This window comes from Mastigoproctus giganteus, chromosome 4 (genome assembly GCF_048544385.1).
Source record: "Mastigoproctus giganteus isolate SK-2022 chromosome 4, ASM4854438v1, whole genome shotgun sequence".
NCBI lineage: Eukaryota > Metazoa > Arthropoda > Arachnida > Uropygi > Thelyphonidae > Mastigoproctus > Mastigoproctus giganteus.
Window position 1 is genome coordinate 180,478,680 of NC_143578.1, and position 21,379 is coordinate 180,500,058.

The 21,379-nt window shown below is 36.2% G+C and overlaps 1 protein-coding gene across 2 annotated transcripts in view; it reads right to left on the bottom strand.

The window, feature by feature from the left end:
* The window catches only part of LOC150087230 (kinesin-like protein KIF21A), a 779,086-nt gene that overhangs the window by 245,055 nt on the left and 512,652 nt on the right, over positions 1 to 21,379 (bottom strand). For both annotated transcript variants that reach the window (XM_090371900.1, XM_090371899.1), the window contains exon 23: positions 3,919 to 4,020. In XM_090371900.1, the coding sequence (XP_090228026.1) occupies positions 3,919 to 4,020 (102 nt within the window). The remainder of the gene's footprint in view (positions 1 to 3,918; positions 4,021 to 21,379) is intronic.

Below are 21,379 nucleotides of genomic sequence, written 5' to 3' on the forward strand. Positions count from 1 at the left end.
GTAACAAGTATGCGTAACACTGCTACCTAAATAGGAAATCATCCAGGTACTGATGCAGAGGGACTGAAAAATTGAAAAAGATGCTTTGGACATTATTCAAGGAGGACAGTACACATCTCTCAATATTTTAACACCGACAAACGTGGCCTATTTTCCATTGAAGAAAAGTCACTCCCTGACTCTGGTGTCTAAAGACAGATTAATTATGATGCTAAGTAGGAGGAAATGCTGCTGGTGACTTCAACTTGAAGCTCCTTTTAGTTTTTACCAGTCAGAAACCATGAGGCCTCTTAATAAAGGAAATCTAAAATTTCATTCACGGAAGGTACATTCCAAAGATAGTTTTCAGATAATTTTATACAGTACCACACAGCAAACAATATTTTCAACGAAATCTCTTTAGTGGTTAAGAAACAAAAAATCCAAGGAAGTGAAGCCAGTCGACATCGCTGGACAGTGCAGTGTCGAGTCAGTTTGGTGTGACATAAGCATTGGGAGATCAAAATTGAGAGTAGGAGTGTGCTATAGGCCTAATGACTCTGATGAGTATAATAAGAAACTGTACAGGGAAATAGAGTGGGCCAGTACATCAGAGAGTCTTATAATGGGGGATTTTAATTTCCCAGATATTGACTGGAATTTGTGGGCTGGTCACACACTAGCAAGGCTTTTGTGGATTTATTGGATGATTGTTTTCTACATCAGCATGTTCAGGAGGCAACGAGAGGGAGTAATACTCTTGATTTGATTATCAGTAGTGATTCTTCATCCTTTAAGAATCTGCAGATAAACGAACCACTAGTTAGCAGTCATCACAATGTGCTGAAGTGGGACTTACTCAAAGAGATAACTACCATTAGGGGTAGAGGGAAGGGTTATTGCTTTCATAAAGGCAACTACGATGGCCTGAGACCGTACTTAAATTCTATACAGTGGGACCAACTGATGATGTTACCATCAGCAAATTCAAAATAGAAAGCATTCAAAGAACTTATCTTGGAAGCTACTAGGCTTTACATATCAACTAAGAAATATTGTTCAAGGTTTAGGCCTAAATGGATGTCAGATGAACTAATGAGACATATGGTAGAGAAGAAAAATGCATGGGATACATACAAATTAACATGTGACACAGAAGCCTATGATAGATACAAGTTGATCTGTAACCAAGTTACAAAGGAGGTTAGGCAGGCGAAGGCAGATTACGAGAAATCTTTGGCAAGGGATACAAAGAAAAACAGCAAAGAGTTCTTTACTTATGTAAACTCTAGAAGGAAGGGGATGAATCAGATCGGTCCCCTTGATATCGATGGGTCAACTGTAGATTATCCTGCTCAGGCAGCTAACAAGCTAAATGAATATTTTGCATCAACATTCACACATGAGGAGTTATTCAGCGAGGGGAAAGCCAGAGGTGTATTCAACTCTAGCAGTAAGCTAGAGAATCTTGTAATAACTGAGAGTAATGTACTTTAGTAAAATGTGAGGTGTTATTAGTGTATCTCTGCCTTTACGGCGTTCTTTATTCAGTTGCTGGCGCCTCCGTAGCCAGGTGGGAAGGAGCAGCAGTGCATAGCACACGCTTCTTGATTAGACCGGGGTTCGAGCCCGTCACCACCAAATGTGGAGAAAGCGGAAAGGTCAGGGAATGACCACCGCATATCCCGGAGCAATATGGCCTTAGTTGCTAATGTTCCTAAAAACCAAATAACATAACATAACATAACATTCAGTTGCTACAAGCGCTCAGCTTTGTTTATGTGTATCAAGCGTGCCTCCTCATTTTGTAATTGTGCTTTATTCCCTAAAAATTAGTAAAATACTTAAAAGGTGTGAAAAGGAAGCGTCCTGGTGAAGACACCGCAGATTCAGAGAGAAAAAGAAAAGCAATATCGATAAACAGAGGCAGACTGGGTCAAAAATTCTTACCTGGGAAAATTTATAGTGGCCTCTTACTATGGTTTATGGCCAAAATCACACTGGCCTCCGGGCCCACCGGGGGTTTCCCAGGTAAGGCTCATGGCTAGTCCGCCTCTGTCGATAGAGAAAAAATATGAAATTGTGAAATGCTTTGAGTGAAATGAAAGACCATGTGATACTACAGACCTAAATGAGGCAACGCCGAGAATTACAAAGAATGCAGAGAAAATAAAAATGACTTTCATAGCAGGAACAACTTAAAGTGTAATTAAAATCCATTAGATTAAGACACAAAGAATTGGAAGAGATGGAACAGCTGTCATCTGTTTGAATAGAAAATCAAACAAAAAACAAGTTTTCTTATGATAGAAGCAAAAGCATTAGCAATATTTTATTACGTAATAGTCGTAATAAAATAAGTATTTTGTTACGATTATTTATTGTTTGGTAATGTTTTGGTTACAAATGTGTGTTCAATCTTGGGTGGTCAGCACCTAACCCTATTTTTCCCATAGGGCCTGTTGTTTATATTGCACGATTTTGCATTGCACGAGGGTTTCTAGGAACACAACTATCGTGCTATACGAGGACTGACTATACTCTACTAATCTAACAGATTTCTAATACAGACTTAGACAACTGCCCCACTGAGCCAATTAACAAACCATTTAAAGGATTCGTGATGAGAGATGAACAGGAATGGGTAAAAAATGCTTGGATTTACCAAAACAATGAAGGTTTCCAATTATATCAAGAAATGTGGAATCAGCAATACCCTTGAAAGCAATTGAAGATAATGTTCTCTTTGAAAAAAAAAAAAAAAGTGAAAATTCAACCAAAAACATCAATAATGAAGAGTTCTTTTTTGAATTTGACAAGTAAAAGCTTCATTCTACAATGACATTGCTTAGAAGAACTTTTGAATTTGTGCTTAAACTATAGGAAATACAATTTTTCCAAAAAAAGAGGTATACAAGACAAATTACAATTTAATTACAGCCTGACCTCTGCAATGAACTTCCATATAGCAAATTTTTCTGTTTAACGAATTTTTTTAATTTCCCCTTGGTCATTACATTAAAAATAGTTTCCATATAACAAAAAAAAATTTCCGTACAACAAAATGATTTTGAGCTACCTGGGGACACATTTGCACCTCTGGCCTTTTGTCAATAGAGTTGATGCTGTAGACAGCATGAATTAAGAGCTAAAGGGATTAATTCTTAAGAGCACAAATTAAGAGCTAAAGGAAGTTATTTCTGGTGAAAGTGGAGTTGTAACCAAAGAAAGCCAATACCCATTGGAAAGAAACAGTTTTGAAAAAAATTATGGAGGACTAAGGGTCTAAAGACATATTCAACATTGATGAAATATTTTTTTAAATGTTTGCCAAAAAAAGGCTGACTTTTAAAGGTGATAAATGTTTAGGATGTGTAAAAATAGTAAGGCGAAAATTACAAGCACAGGTTTGCGAAAATATGGCTGGCAATGAAAACCTGAAGCTTTTGGCAATATGCAAAAGTAAACCCTGATGTTTCAAAGGAGTAATGTTGTTAGAGTTAGACTACAACTATAACAAAAAATCTTGTGATATTAAGTAAAATTTTTGAACAGTGGATTTTAAATTGATAGAAATATGACGAAAGGAAACAGAAAAATCATGTTGATTGTTGAAAATGGCCCCCGCCCACTTCACTAGTGTACTAATATATTGTGGGCATCATGTAAGTAGTCATTTCTAAATATTTATATATTAATAAATTAATTTTTTTAAAATGTTAGAAAATTTATTCATTCCCACATATTTCTGATTTATTTCCCATCTTTTACTATATTTCTGAATGTCGAATTACGGTATTTTTTATTGTTCGAAATGTCTATTTCTTTATAACAAAATTTCTGTTGAACAAATTTTTTAGAGCAAAAAATCAATTTAGTTATGTAGAAGTCTGAATATATATATTCTAAAGTAAACAAAAAAAAAAACAAAATACTCACTTGACTGATAACCATGCTTAACAACTTTTCCAGTAGATAGCGGTATTCTGCAGGCTGCAATTTAACAACTAAGTTGTTAACATCCAAGAATTCCATATCATCCTGTTTAAAATATATAAAAAAAAAATGCATGGATTATATTGCATGTATCAATATTAAAAAAGATGAAATTATAATTTAAAAATCTGACAATGCAAAAGAAATTAAAAATCAAGGTTTGCAGAGCTCATAACAATTCTCTCTTTATTACATTATTAATATGTTTGGAAATTAATCATTTGCAAACATTAATGCAACCTTAAAAATTTTGAAGTTCAAGTCATAGTCCACATTTTATAGCCATCATCTGAAGCCTCTCCAAGAATAAAAAAATCAAATAAAAATGTAGAAAATAAATCTTTGGGGTAAAAAAAGTCCATAGAGCATTCTCTTATGAGAATGCTTTACTTTTTTTCTATGTTTGCTTAAAAGTTAATTATTCCAAATAATCAACCTAGAACATGCCTTCTTTGAATGCATGGGTCACACAGGAAGGTGTTTTTAAAATCAGACTTCAAGTTATCAAAGAAAATTCAACAAATGCAGTTATCAATCAAAACAAATTCTCTGCTGCAAATGAATGGCTATAATCTTATTTTCTCCTACTATATGTGTATATAGGGAAGGGTTATCCAATTAAAATCGAAATAAATTTCTAAAACAAGTGCTGTAATAGTCCTAATAAAGTTCTATTTTCAATTTTTATTAAAATTGAAAATAGAACTTTATTAGGACTATAACAGCATGTTCTGAAAGGGTCAGTCTTCTTTTTTATTTCTCTTAAAACTGGTTATGTTTATTATCTTTTATAATCTGATTGGTAAAAATGATGTACAACACAACAAATGGTTGTCTAATTTGTTGTAAGAACTGTTTGAATATTTATTGTCTCTTGGTATTGCAAAAATGGCCCGAATACAAGGTAAACTACCAAAATTAACATGTGTTATTCTCAGAAAAACCCATGTTATGAATCCACTAATAAATGCAGCACTGCTCTAATGGCACATCTTTTGAGAAAAGTCACACAAATCAAAAGTTTTTTTATATATATATATATATAAATAAATGGAGCAATAAAGCAAATACATTTTTATTTCAAAAATCATCACAAATGTAATTATAGTACCAACCACAACAATAATGCATCATTTGACTCTAAACAAGAATGGCTGGCCATTAATCCAGATAGACATATGTTGAAAGGGTGCAAAACTAGAAGAGCAGCAAGTAAAGAAATAGATAGTTGCAGTTCTGTAAGAAGGGTTAAGGAAAGTAAAAAATGGACTTCATGAAGAGTAGAACTAAGCCCATATATATATATTTTGAATTCTATTAGTAAGTTTTTGGGAAGTTTACTGCAGTAATATATAGATACTACCTTGAACCTTACAATGTTCAAGCCCTGCACTGCCACAAAATTCTTAACTGTTGTGCTGGTTTAGCATTAATAGAGGCATATGATGCAAAAAAAGCAACTTATACAGCATCAGCCAAAAACAAAAAAAAAAAAAAAAAAAACACTTTGCATTTCACCCACACATTCACTCCAGAAGTTTGTCTAGTTCTTTAAGCTGTCAACTTTCTCAACGACAGATGAAAGTTTGTTCCAGCAATCAACTACTCACTGGCTAGAGGAAAATTTCTGCCCGTCTATTCTGCAGCTGTCTTTTTTAATTTGAATTCATGCTCCCTCAGGTGCATAGTCTGAGCAAACTGAGCAAGAAGAAGAATCCCATCAGCATTGAGCTTGCTCAAATGATTCAAAGCCTTATACACCTCAATCAGATCACATCACAGGTGCTTAGTTTCCAAACACTGCAATTTGCAGAACTCTTAAGCTTTCCTTGGGAAGCAAAACCCTTTGTTCCACTCACCGATCTCGTTGCCATCCTCTGTACTCATTCCAGCAGCTATCTCTTTCTTAAAATGAAGCCTGCAAACCTATATGCAGTAAAGGTGTGGCCTGACCATTGCCTTACACAAGGGGACAACCACCTCCTTATCACGGCTAGCAAAATTCCTCTATATCACTGAAAAAAACCTCATAAGCTACTTTTGCAGCCTGTCTGCACAATTACCCAAAAGGTCTTTTTCATATTCCACCTCCCTGAGTGTAAAAACACAGTTGGTACATTACTCTGGGGTTACTGCTAACTATAGGCAGCACTTTGCATTTGTCAATATTAAACTTCAGTTGGCATTACAATTAGGAGAGGCACATGATGCAAGAAAGCAAGTTAATATGGTATCAGCCAAAACAAAACAAAACAAAACAAAAAAAAAAAAAAAAAATCCTATTTCACACATCCTTTCACATCAAATGTTTATCCAGTTCAGTCTTGAACTTATTTACATTGTTGATCTCCACTACAGCAGATGGAAGTTTGTTCCAACTATCAACTACAAGCTGGCTAAAGACAAATTTCCACACATCCATTCTACAATTGTGTCTCCTCAATTTGAATTAATGTCACCTCAGGTGAATAATCTGAGCAAGAGGAAGAATCCCATCAGCATTAAGCTTGCTCAAACCATTCACGACTTTATACACCTCAATTAGATCAACTTGCAGGTGCCTAGCGTCCAGAAGTTACAATTTGCAGAACTCAAGACTTTCTTGGTAAAACCAACCCTTTATTCTACTCATCAATCTCGTTGTCCTTCACACTCATTCCAGCAGCACCATATCCTCCTAAAATGAGGTCTCCAGACCTGTATACAGTACTCACGGTGTGGCCTGACCATTCCATTATACAAGGGGACAATCACCTCATCACTCGCAGCAAAATTCCTGAATATCACTGACAAGATGCCATGAGCTATTCTTGCAGCCTATCTGCACAGCTCAGAAAACTTAAATCTGACTACACAATTACCCCCAAGTCCTATTCATTCTCCACTACGCTGAGTGCAGTACCACACAGTTGATAGGTTATTCTGGAGTTACTGCTACCCATATGCAGTACTTTACATTTCTCAATGATAAAATTCAGTTGTCAAATCTGAGCCCATCTGCTCAACTTTTCCAGATCCTGTTCCAGTAGTGTACTATCATTAATGTCATTAACAACCCTGCTAACCTTCATATCATCTGCAAACTTAGTGCAAGTTTGCAGACATCTTCCTTAGATTTTGTGTCTTCATCAATATCATTGATAAATACAGAAAACAACAATGGACCCAACACTAAACCCAGGAGGACTCCACTAATAACATTAGTCCACAAAGAGCAGTGTCCATTTATTACCACTCTCTGCCATCTCCCACTCAACCATTCTTTTATCCATTGCAGCAACTTGCCCTTAATGCCATACCTCTCCAATTTGTACAGCATTCTTCCATGTGCAACAGTATCAAAAACTTACCTGAAAGCGAAGTATAAGATACCAAAATTCTTTTTTTGCAGCCATTTCCTTGTGACCACATCATATTATCCAATCAAAGGGGTCAGACAAAACTTCCCCTAACAAACCCATGCTATGTCTGAACTATAACTGCAGGCTTGTCTAGATGATCCTGCACTGCTTTATTCTTATTATTACTAGCCATATAGTGCAAGGAAGTCTAAGGCTTATGCTGCACCAGCTAAAATAAATTACCGAGTAACACTGAGAGAGAGAGAGAAGTAGAAGGGAATCACCAAGAAAGAGAAGAATGATGATATCCAGCTCCGGACCCTGGGTGTGCCAAGCCCATACTCACCAGATGTGAGCCCCTAATCAGTGACTTCATTATTTTCCCTGGAACAGAAGTTAAACTAATAGGTCTGTAATTAATCATGTCACTCCTTGTTCCCCTTTATGAATTGGGGACACAATTATACATCTTCAGTCCATGGGGACCTCCCATGAGTTCAAGGAAGCTTCCATAATTATGGCTAACGGTTTGCTTGCATACTTTGCCATTTCCTTTAATATAAATGGATAGATCCCATCCACCCCAGGTGCCTTTGTTATTTACAATTTCAACAATTTATTTACTCAACGAGGTAACTACCATCAGGGGTAAAGAGAAGGGTTTTTGCTTGTTGAAATATTGTTCAAGATTTCGACCCAAATGGAGGTCAGATGAACTAATGAGACATATGGCAGAGAAGAAAAATGCAGGAGATACATATAAATTAACATGTGACACAGAAGCTTATGATAGATATAAGCTGGTATGTAACCATGTCACAAAGGAGATTAGGCAGGCAAAGGCAGATTATGAGAAATCTTTGGCAAAGGATGCAAAGAAAAACAGCAAAGAATTCTTTATCTATGTAAACTCTGGAAGGAAAGGGATGAATCAGATTGGTCCAGGGATATTGATGGTTCAACTGTTGATGATCCTGCTCAAGTAGCTAACAAACTAAACGAGTATTTTGCATCTACATTCACACATGAGGAGTTATTCAGCGAGGGGAATGCCAGAGGTGTATTCAACACTGGCAGTAGGCTAGAGAATCTTGTAATAACTGAGAGTAAAGTGGAGGAGAAATTGTTGAAGATAAACACAAGAAAGGCACCTTGGGTGGATGGGATCTATCCAGTTATATTAAAGGAGGCAGCAAAGGAAGTAAGCAAACCCTTAGCCATAATTATGAGGGCTTCCTTGGACTCAGGGGAGGTACCCACAGACTGGAGATGTGCAAATGTGACCCCAATTCACAAAGGAGGATCAAAGGATGACACCGGTAATTATAGACTTGTTAGTTTAACTTCTCTTCCAGGAAAAATTATTGGAGGCACTAGTAAAAGAAGCACTGCAGGATCTTCTAGACAAGACTTCAGTTATAGATTGGACACAGCATGGGTTTATTAATGGAAAGTCTTGCCTGACTAACCTGATTGAGTACTATGATGTGGTCACAAAGGAACTGGATATAAGGAATAACTTTGATATCATATATTTGGATCTTAGAAAGGCTTTTGATACTGTTGCACATGGGAGACTGCTGAACAAATTGGAGCAGTGTGGCATTGGAGACAAATTGCTGCTATGGATAAAGGGATAGTTGAGTGGGAGAAGACAGAGTGGTAATCAATAGACACTGCTCATCGTGGACTAATATTATTAGTTGAGTCCCTCAGGGTTCAGTGTTGGGTACATTGTTGTTTTCTGTATTTATAAATGATACTGACGATGGTATATCAAGCTTAATGTCCAAGTTTGCAGACGTACAAAGGTAGGCAGGGTTGTTAAGGACACAAATGACAGTACGCTGCTGCAACAGGATCTAGAAAAGTTGAGCAGATAGGCTGAGAGTTGGCAAATGAAGTTTAACATTGACAAATGTAAAAAGACTACATATGGGAAGCAGTAACCCCAGAGTTACGTACCAACTCTGTGGTACTACACTGACAGTGGTAGAGAACGAAAAGGATCTGGAAGTAATTATGCAGGCAGATATGAAGTTTTCTGAGCAGTGCAGGGGTCTGCAAGAGTAGCTCATGGTGTCTTGTCATGATATACAGGTAGTTCTCAAGCTTACGAGTTAATTCGTTCCCCATAGACATAAGGTTAAAAATATTGGTTACGTTCTCAACAATGAAATTAGTTAGCTAATTAGTTCATGCTTAAACAATGATTGATTTATCGAAAGAAATGAAAACATAGCCTTTAAAATCAAGCAAATTATAATAGAGAAATTATTTACGACTTAAATGTTAAAGAATGTTTATTCTTCATCATCATCAACTAAATACACACATGTTTATCACTCATTATTGGCTTGGCACTCATTGGTTTGTTGCACATGGAGTCGTGATCTTCAGAAATGTTTCAAGAGGTGTTTGTTTCCACGATAATCTTCTCTGTTAATTATAAATTTCATGACTGCATGCATAAGCATTTTTTAACGGCACACACAAATTTCAACTAACACGATTCGTGTGGAGTTTAAGCTTACAAAGCTTTAAAAAAAAAAAGGAATGAAGAGAAGATTCTGAAAATTGATTTATGTTTGTTATACGATTGAAGATTCCAGTAAAGGGGAAACACATTTCACCATAACATGAAAACCCACACAATTGTTATTTTTGCAAAAGCAAGGAGATCAGAGTTTATTACCCATTTATAATTGCTTGCAGTAACAGAAAGGGCCAATAAACCGGAAAGTGCAAATTGTTTTTATTGTTTTATGGTCGTGACCTCAGAAATGTGCTTTAGAAAAATATCAACAAAGGCGTTCAAAGTAACGGAACGTATGATAACAATGAAAGTGTAGTGCCTATTAATGATTTGAATTGGTAACTAATACAATTTACAAACCACACTCACAACCTTTTATATGGCCTTAAGGTCATGCTCGTGACTTTAAAAATGACATTTTAGATAGATAAATAGCTTAGTTATACAGTGAAAATTTCAACTTCCAAGATCTTGAAATGAATTACCAAAAAACAGTGTTATTGGGCTACATTTCGATATTTTAATGATACGATGGTGTCTCTGGAACTGATTAATATCGTAAAGCAACACTGTATTGTATATAGCTACGCACGTGGTTTGGAATGCGGTATTTATGAATGTTTAACCTTTAATTTTTTGCAATTAATGTTCGTATTTACAATTTTGTTGATACTTGATATGTGGATAAAAAAACTTGTAAACCCGGGAACTCGTAAAGCAAGAACTGCCTGTACAGGAATTTTTCTAACAGGGATAAGGGGGTGATTATCCCCTTGTATAAGGCAATCATCGGGCCACACCTTGAGTACAGTATACAGGTCTGGAGGCCTCATTTTAAGTAGGATTTAGAGCTGTTTAAACGAGTACACAGAAGGGCAACAAGATTAGCAAATGTAACAAAGGGTTGCTCTTACGAAGAAAGAATTAAGTTTTGCAAATTACAGTGTTTGGAGACTAGGCATCTGCGAGGTGATCTGATTGAGGTGTATAAAACCTTGAATGGCTTGAGCATACTCAATGCTGATGGGATTCTTCTTCCTCTTGCTCAGAATAATCACCTGAGAGAGCATATATTCAAATTGAGGAAAGACAGATGTAGGATAGATGTGCAGAAGTTTGCCTTTAGCCAGCAGGTAGTTGGTTGGTGGAACAGACTTCCATCCTTTCTTATGGAAGTTCATAGCCTAAATAAATTTAAGGCTGAACTGGACAGGTATTTGGAACGAACTGAGGGGTGAAATGGGAGCTTTTTTTTTTTTTTTTTGGCTGATGCTGCATAAGCTTGCTTTCTTGCATCATATGCCTCAACTAATGCTAATTACTCTCAACTTGGTTCTTCCAAGTGCTTATGTCACAGCAAACTGACTCAACACTGCACTGTCCACCTTTGTCACCTGGATGCACATCTTTAGATTTTATGTGTTTCTTAAACAACAGCATCATCCTCTCCTCTCCTTCTATCATGTCTATCCTTTCTTTGTACATTGCACTCCCCAAATTCCAATTCTGCATTCCTTATCTCTGTGTGACACCATGTCTCTGATATCCCACCTGATATCTCTGATAGCCTTTGTCTCACCAGCATCTCAAATTGATTTTCTATACTCTTAGCATTGGTGTGCATGCAAGTATACATGCACCTGTTCTTACTCTTAATTACCCTAACACAACCCATGTATTTACCTGTTCCACGATGAATCCCAGCAGCCCTTTAAATCCTCAGTACATTGCTTTCCAGGCTGCTGCTCATTCCAATAGAAGCAGTGCAAGAATCACTTTCCCCTCTGCTTGTGGCTATTGTTAATCTATTAACCTGTGAATCCTCCAAGGAGTTTTACGACCGACCTACCTAACACTGCCTCGATAGCACCAGCAAATATTCTTGCACCTTTTCTATTTAAGTGTATCCCATACCTGTAGAAGCAGTTTCTCCTGTTAACAAGCACAGACCACGCTGAGAAAAATTCTACCCCATGAGCCTTGCACAATCTCTCCAGGACCAAACTGATTAACAAGGCTCTCATCATATACACCCTCCTATCATTTCTGTACAGAATTGCACACACTTTCAATTTCAATCCTAACTAAAGGCTTTTTTCCAACATCAACTTGTACTTGTTAAGTAATTCCGCAGTTCCCCTACTCTCAGTGTCATTAGTGCCAACATGTACAACAATATCACATTTCGCACCCTTAAAAGATTATATCCACTCTATGTCATCAACTTCTGTCCCTGGAAGACATAACCTGGTCCTGTTCCACCTATCTTTTTTTGCACATTATATTCCCTGTATCCCTGACAATAGAGTCACCGACAATAAATAGCTCCTTGAGACCAGCGCATTCTGCCCTGAAGGTTACCACTCTGTTGCCTGATGATCAAGTGCAAGCTCTGGCATTTATGTGGGCAGCTGAGAGCTTGATGGATCCCCCAATTTAAGTGCTTCGAGGGCATGTACCCTGTTCTTTAAGCTATCATAAAGGCCCATAACAATGCTGAGTTGGTGCCTAACTTCTTCGCACTACTTACATTGAGCACACAAAAAGACATCCCCTTGGCAATATCATGTCTCATTCCAGAAAGCCCGCAAACATTTCGCAAGCTGCATATTTTTTTTAAGCTGTGATGTGTTGGAAAATTGCTCCCTTCAGTTCTCCCCGGACCGACCGGGCTAGCCGAGTGGGTAAAGTACCTGCCCGGCAACCTAAAGGTCGCGGGTTCGATTCCCGCCTCGGGCTTGGATCAAAGTACTGCAAAAAAAACCTTGGGAGGTGCAATATGGCCACAGAAGCCGATGCGCCAACAACTACCAAATCAAAAAAAAAAAAAAAAAAAAAACAGTTCTCCCCCAAGCCACAGCACTCCCACTACTTTGTGCACGTTGCTTTCTACTGGGGTATGATTTCCATTTAAATACAATGTAATTAATTGACAATTAAAATTAATAAGGTTAATAAATTTAATTGATCAATTAACTATACTATACTTGACTTACTAATTTATGTATTAGTAAGCTAATGCAGTAATACATAATCCGCTATATAGTTTTACGTTATACCTTAGCTATTAAGTTCAAGATATACGCTATCAATTTACACTATACTGTAACGATCACAATATTAAATTAGTTATATCCTTAACTAAATACAAAAGATACAAGCCCAAGATTCCTTCAAAATACTTAAAACTTATTAATACTTATTAATTACAATTAAAACTCTACTATTCTTCTTCACTACTGGTTATGCTACGATATTCCTGGCAAACACCAATATGATAGAGGTATAAGTAGTGAGTTGTAACTTACAAAGTCACCAGCTAAATTTAAAAAATACACCAATGAACGCTACTAAGCCCATTTAATCTATTTATAAAACACAAATTAATACATTAACTAAAATACAAAAGATATATGCCCAAACAGTGATTAAAAATCTTCAAAATACTGATTTATTACAATTAAAAACCTAATATTCTTCTGCCGTAGGTACTGGTTATGTTACAATATTCCTGCCAAACACTGATACAATAGCAGTATGAGTAGAGTTGTAACTTACAAAATCACTAGCTAACTTTAAAAAATAAGATAACGAACACTACTAAACCTATTTAATCTATTTGTAAAACACAAATTAATACTTTAAATAATCAAAAATACACTAAAAATGCAAGGAAAACTCAATCGTTTGCAGCAGTTACAGGTCTGTCTCACCTCTCAGCCCATCTGCTCACCTTTTTTAGATCCTGTTGCAGTAGTGTACTGTCATTAACCCTGCAAACCTTCGTATTATCTGCAAACTTAGACATTAAGCCTGATATACCTTTATTAATATCATTGATGAAGGTATATCAGGCTTAAGCTTTCCTAAAATCGAAGTAGTAAATTAATAAGAGGAGTTTACCTCAATATAGTACGTAGAACACTTCCGTATGATATCCTCCAGAAATTAAAACGGAAAAAACCGACAACTTACCGGTGCATTAAAGTAAAATATAAATAATTAAATAATCAATTTAACACAATTAAAATTCAAATTAACGCAATTAAAAGAATCTAACGAAAATATTCAAAATAATTTTCCTTCCTGAAGCTGACAATGCTTTTCAACCATATGTCGTGATCACAGGAATGAAAATTACTGAATCAGGCTAAACCTGCAACTTAAATAGTGATTATGTCTTCGTGCATGCGCGTAAAGGTCCACGCATCGGAGATCAAATATGGCCACCGAACATTAACAGAATTCTCGTGTAATTTAATTTCAATGGTTTCTGCAATTAATAGTCGCGTATAATTACGTTGAACGTTAAGTATTTTGGCCTCGTTAAATAAAAAAGTAGGTTTTTCGTTAATGGCATGAAAGGCTAATTCTGACGCTGCTGAACGAGAAGCACGAACTGAGGCTTCGTGTTGATTTACACGAATATTAAGAGAAAACCGCGTTGAATCTTGGTAAGATGAGTCGCAATCACCGCAAAAAATGTTGTATACCAGATCATTAATTTGTGTTGCGAACGCGGAAAGAACCGAGCGATTGTTCAGTATAGTGTGTAACTTCCATATAGGCCTAGCTATAATTTTAAATTCGGTATCTTTAAAGAATCTGTTAAGCTGTTTGTGCCACTGTTCAACATATGGGACAGAAATAAAGTATTTTTTGATATTACTATTGTTGATTGGTGTAGTATTTTGTATCCTATCCTTAGCTTGTACCCTAATTCGATTTATTGTGTTAATGGGATAACCCCTGTTTAAGAATCTGCTAGTTAATATTTGTATTTCTGAGTCCAAAGCAGAATCCGTCGTTGAATATTTATAGGCATTTAGAAATTGATTAAAGATAATCGATCTTTTGTAGGTGAACGGGTGATAGCTATTATAATGTAGAAGCATACCGGTGTTTGTGGGTTTTCGATAGATGCTAAATTGTATTTTGTTCGAGTCCCGGGTAAGTGTGAAATTTAGAAAGTTTAATGACTTTGTATCCGTATCTTCCCTTTCCAATGTAAATTTGAGTCTAGAATGAATATTATTAAATGAATGTAAGATGTCTTGGATAGTACTACTATCGGTAATAACTAGAACATCGTCTAAATACCTCCCATAGTATGTGATACGGGGATGAAAAGGTGTCAAATGTATCTGCTCAATCGTTGAGAGATAGATCTCTGACATTAAGCCACTCAGGCTCAAACCCATTGGTAATCCAAAAATTTGTTTGTACACCTTGTCTCGAAAGGTGATGTAGTTAGCCTCAACTAACAGTTTAATTAAGTGAAAAATTTCCTTAATAGGCAGCTTTGTATAATTAATCGGTGTCGAGTTTTTATTTAACATATCCCAAATAATATCTAATGTGTATTCAACGTTTACATTCGTATATAATGAGGTAACATCTAGTGAGAATAAATTGTCATTGTCGCCGAGTCTACAGTCTTTAAGATTATTAAATAATGTATCGTAATTCTTAATCCCAAATTGTATAACCTGTCTAAAAAGTTTTATAAATGTTATATACATGTGTAGCTAAGGCTGAAAATGCCGAGTTCCTGTAGGAAACAATAGGTCGAATAGGAAATCCAGTCTTGTGTAATTTTACCTGACCAAAAAGTGCAGGAATATTGTATGTTCTGGACTTCAATTCCTTCAACTGAACCATAGTAATGTAGTCGTTTTTACGATATGTGGTTAACGTTTTATTGTATTGATTTACCAAATTGGTAAACAGTGCCGGGTCTACTTCACGATAAGTGGAGGTATCAGACACAACTGAATCTAACTTATTAATATAATCACGTTTATCTAGTATTACCACTGTATCTCCTTTATCTGCCCTCTGTATAATAATGTCCTTATTTCAATACAATAAAACAATAAAATCAATACAATAAAACGTTAACCACATATCGTAAAAACGACTACATTACTATGGTTCAGTTGAAGGAATATCAAAAAATACTTTATTTCAGTTAATATCAAAAAATACTTTATTTCTGTCCCATATGTTGAACAGTGGCACAAACAGCTTAACAGATTCTTTAAAGATACCGAATTTAAAATTATAGCTAGGCCTATACGGAAGTTACACACTATACTGAACAATCGCTCGGTTCTTTCCGTGTTCGCAACAGAAATTAATGATCTGGTATACAACATTTCTTGCGGTGATTGTGACTCGTCTTACCAAGGTTCGACGCAGTTTTCTCTTAATATTCGTGTAAATCAACACGAAGCCTCAGTTCGTGCTTCTCGTTCAGCAGCGTCAGAATTAGCCTTTCGTGCCATTAACGAAAAACATACTTTTTTATTTAACGAGGCCAAAATACTTAACGTTCAACGTAATTATACGCGACTATTAATTGCAGAAACCGTTGAAATTAAATTACACGAGAATTCTGTTAATGTTCGGCGGCCATTTTGATCTCCGATGCGTGGACCTTTACGCGCATGCGCGAAGACATATAATCACTATTTAAGTTGCAGATTTAGCCTGATTCGGTAATTTTCATTCCTGTGATCACGACAGTCGGTCGAAAAGCATTGTCAGCTTCAGGAAGGAAAATCGTTTTGAATATTTTCGTTAGATTCTTTTAATTGCGTTAATTTGAATTTTAATTGTTTTAAATTGATTTTGAATTCTGTTAAATTGATTATTTAATTATTTATATTTTACTTTAATGTACTGGTAAGTTGTCGATTTTTTGTTTTTTCCGTTTTAATTTCTGGAGGGTATCATACGGAAGTGCTCTATGTACTATATTGAGGTAAACTCCTCTTTTTAATTTACTAATATTATTATCAGCGTAGAACATATTGAGTATTACAGCTCTGATTCATACTATCTAAAATCCAAGTATATGATATCAAAATTATTTTTTGCATCCAGTTACTTTGTGACCACATCATAGTATTCAATCGAATTGGACAGACAAGACTTCCCTTTAACAAACCCATGCTGTGTCTGAATTATAACTGCGGTCTTGTCTAGATGATCCTGCAGTGCTTCTTTAACCAGTAACTCCATCATTTCCCCAGAACAGAAGTTAAACTAACAGATCTGTAATTATTCGTGTCACCCTTTGATTCCCCCCTTGTGAATTGGGAATACATTAGCACAACTCCAGTCTGTGGTGACCTCCCCTGAGTCCAAGAATGCTCTCATAATCATGGCCAAGGGTTTGCATTATTCCTTTGCTGCCTCCTTTAATATAACTGGATAGATCCCATCCAACCCGTGGTGTCTTTCTTACATTTAACTTAAACAATTTCTCCTCCACTTTAATCTCAGTTATTGCACAATCCTTTAGCTCCCTGTTACAGTTTGATAAATTTCTGGCATTCTCCTTCCTAAATAACTCATGTGTGAATGTAAATGCAGCATACTCATTCAGGTTGTCAGCTTCCTGAGCAGTATCATCAACAGTCAAACCATTTATCTACTATAATAAAAACAGTCAACGAAATTTTGAACTAATCTGGCTGTGGTGGCTTTAGAGTGTACATACAAATTCATTAAATTTGTTTTGTTAGTTTGGCAATCTGTGAAGACGTCAGATTTAAACATTGAAGAGTAAAGAATCAATGAATGAATTAATGAAGTTATTAAACATGTTGAGCATGTGACAAGCATATTCAACTCCTTGATAGCATAGTCACAGCCTTTTTATCATTATATGCACTATTAGGGCTCCCTCCAGTCAAAATTGGCAAAATAAAAACAGCAAGATAATTCACTATAATTATAAATAAATAAATATAATTATTTCCCAAAATGACTAAACTTTAGAATATATTAATTATACAAATATATGGTTAAAATCAATTAAAATAACAGTGGTTAAAAACTTACAATGAAAATATTCTCCTGAACTGTCCAGTCATATACTCCTGACAAGAGTATATGACTGGACAGAAACCTCATCCTTATTAAATAATGCAGACAATTTCTTGGCATTTCTGAGGTTTGCCAATCAAATTTTAAACAGAAGATCAACCAATTTAAACACGGATGCTGCTACCTGGACTGCACTTCCACCGAGAGGGACAAATACTGGGGAACTGTTGACTCTTATATCTGTAAGGTGGGATTCAATTACCGCACACCATGTTCAGCGCTGGCACAGTCTCTTTGCAGGATTTATGAGGGGAAAGCAGAAAGTCCATACCCTGACCAGGGTATTATCATTAGGAAGATAATGGTTTTAATATAAGTTGTCCACATATTCAATAACTAACATATGAAATTTCATTCCCGTAGGTGATCATACACCAGAGATGGAGCCAGAAATCTGAGGAAGGATGCTATGGTTGACAAAAGGGAGTAATAAGCAGCGATCAAGTTCCTGCATTTGCAGAGCAAGAAAGCTAAGGAAATTGATGAAGAAATAAAAGCTGTGCATGGGCAGAATTGTCCGTCCTATGACACAGTAAAAAAAGTGAAACGGGTGTTCCAGTGCAGTCATACAAGTGTCTTTGATTAGCCAAGAGAAGGAAAGCCGTCAACATCCACGGACAGTGATACGGTTGCAAAGGCTGAGCAATAGACGCGTGATAATTCATTTCATTACAAATGCAGTGGGAATTAGTTATGGGTCTGCCCACAGCATTTTACATGTCTAAGGTTTCCACATGATGAGTTCCAAAATTGCTGACACGTTTGCAAAAGCAATGTCGAATGCAATGTTCTCGCCAACTGTTGGATTTGTGTAATATGGATGTTGAGAACCTTTTTGATCAGTTGGTGACAAATGACGAATGTTGGGTGTACCAGTATGATCCGGAGACTGAGGAAGTCATCAATGGAATGGAATAGTGGTTTCAGGCAAAAAGTGCAGATTCTATGATCAAGGCATTAAACAACTGATCTATAGATGGGAGAAATGTGTTACTATACATGGAGGGTACACAGAAAAGGATTAAAGTTCATGTGAAGTTTCACCTTTCCAGGGCTATTATTTCTAGGTAAGGGTACAACCATTTTGAAACACCCCCCCCCCCTCGTATATTAATCATATATCAAGATGGAGTTTAAAGATGAACTATTTCTCCTGACAGGAAGATTCTGTCCAATTCCTTGTGAGAGAGAGAGAGAGATGGGTATTTAGTGGTGCATAAGCTTCAGTGGCTATAATACACCTATTCATGAGAATTGTGCTAGAAGTTCATTAAGAAACCTAACTACAACCTTTCTTGATCACAGATACCTGTCCAGAAAAAGAAAAATACTCTGATTTGTTTCAGAAAACAAAATTTCTGATAGAAGAGATGTAGCTCTGTCAGTATAATAGTGGAGCCAGTCAATAAGAATGCTTAAACATTAGAAATTCTGAACAATGGAGGCACTGGGGTACAGTACTGTCCATGAGTAGATGGAAGCAAGTCAGGCGAGTATGTTCTATCCATGCTCATGCACGTACAACTTGATAGCATCTGGCAAGCTAGATAGCATCTGGCATACATCAATGTGATTAGTGGCAACCCATATTTTTCTACATGCTAAACAGTGTACTGGTATTTACACGTAGCCCAATCATCACTGTGAGCATGCGCATGTGTGCATGCATGCTGCAATGTCAGCCTGCATTGCAATTAGACTATCCTTTCAGGGCTCTCACCTGACACATTCCATCAACTTTGAAGGTCTTCTGCATTATTTCATGATACTCTATCATTCCAACCAGGAAGTCTGCTAACCCCGTCAATTGTGGCATCTTGTATTCACAATTTACTACTGTCCCGTTGATGAACTATGGGCATATTTATAGTCGTGTCTGACACGTGGTTCTTCAGGTAATTATAAATGGAGCGATGTCTGGATATTATTGATGGGTAGCATAATGCTAATGTGCTAAGATAGGGATGAATAGGATGCAAACAGCAATTCTGAATTTTGGCTGTATAGTAGTAGTTTTGTAATGCCTAAATGATGCAGGGAAGCTAGTTTTTTTCTACATCTGCAAGGGAAATCCATCATTCATACCCTGCCCATTGCCAAGAAATGGTGCCTTTCCAATTCTGCTTTGAACTTAATGCAACCATTAACCTCGACCACTGTTAGAGACAATTCATTGAAATGGTGTATGACACACTGCCCAAAGACCTATTTGATGAAGAAAGTGGGAAATTATGCAGGTATGATTGCCAGGATCAGTCGTTCAGACTGGGGGCTTTAAAGAAAGCTCCTGGCAATCATATCCCATACAATGTTCCTACTGTTATCACCTATGAAGCTGGTGCGTGGTTTACCTGCTCAGCCATAGTAAGAAGCAAGAATAAATTAGAATCGATACAAAGGACAATACTTCTCACCATTATCAGAGCATGTCGCACAGTGAGTCCACCTGCGCTATAGTTGCTGGCCGGAGCTTTTTTTTTTTTTTTTTTTATTTATTTATTACTCCAAAACAGCCGAAGCCTTACAGAGGAGGAATATGACAGTAGCAATACAGTAATAATTCTATTTACAATCTGTACACAATGTCAGGTCTCAATACACAATTTGAAATATACAAGGTCAATTTACAATATATACAATGCATATCATAAGTTAAAAGCGATTTGCATTTGAGCAAATGCTGTGGTAACAGAGAAATTTGTATTTCTAAGTATTTTGTTGTTTTCTTTTCTTGATAGTTCACATTAAGTAGTTGCATTAATTGATTTGTGTTATTATTCTTATTGTTATCCCTATTTTTTTTTTTTTTTTTTTTCCTAATTGTTATTTCTTATCTTTGTTCATTGAAAAAAAAAAAAAAAAAAATTTTTTTTTTTTTTTTGTTAAAGCTAAGTATACCTATCTTTATAGTATTATTATTGTTATTATTATTAAATTAGTCATTTACTTTCATTCTCTAGTAGTTTGATTGTAAAACCTTTGCAGCTCTTTTTTGATATTAATGTTTTTATTTAGGATATCAATGTTGGATTCATTTAGCAATTTTGCAGTTCCGTTGAAATAATGGAAGCTCTCCCACTTTACATGGAAGTAGCCAAAAGAGGCCTGTACTATAGACTTAAAAAGAGCATACCCACAGAATTAGCATTAGTAGAGGCATATGATGCAAGAAAGCAAGCTTATGCAGCATCAGACAAAAAAAAAACCCTCCGACTTCACCCCTCCATTTGTTCCAAATGCCTGTCCAGCTCAGTCTTAAATTTATTTAGGCTATCAACTTCCACAACAAAAGATGAACATCTGTTCCACCAATCAACCACCTGCTGGCTAAAAGTAAATTTCCGTACATCAATTCTACAACTGTCTTTACTCAATTCGAATCTATGCCCCTCAGGTTCTTAATCTGAGCAAGAGAAAGAATCCCATCAGCATTCAGCTTGCTCAACCCATTCAAGCCCTTATACACCTCAATCAGATCACCTCACAGATGTCTACTCTCCAGGTGCTGCAATTTGCAGAACTTAAGCCTTTCTTGGTAAGAGCACCAATTTGTTCCTCTCACCAATCTTGTTGCCCTTCTTTGTACTCATTCTTGCAACTCTACATCCTTCCTAAAATGAGGCCTCCAGAA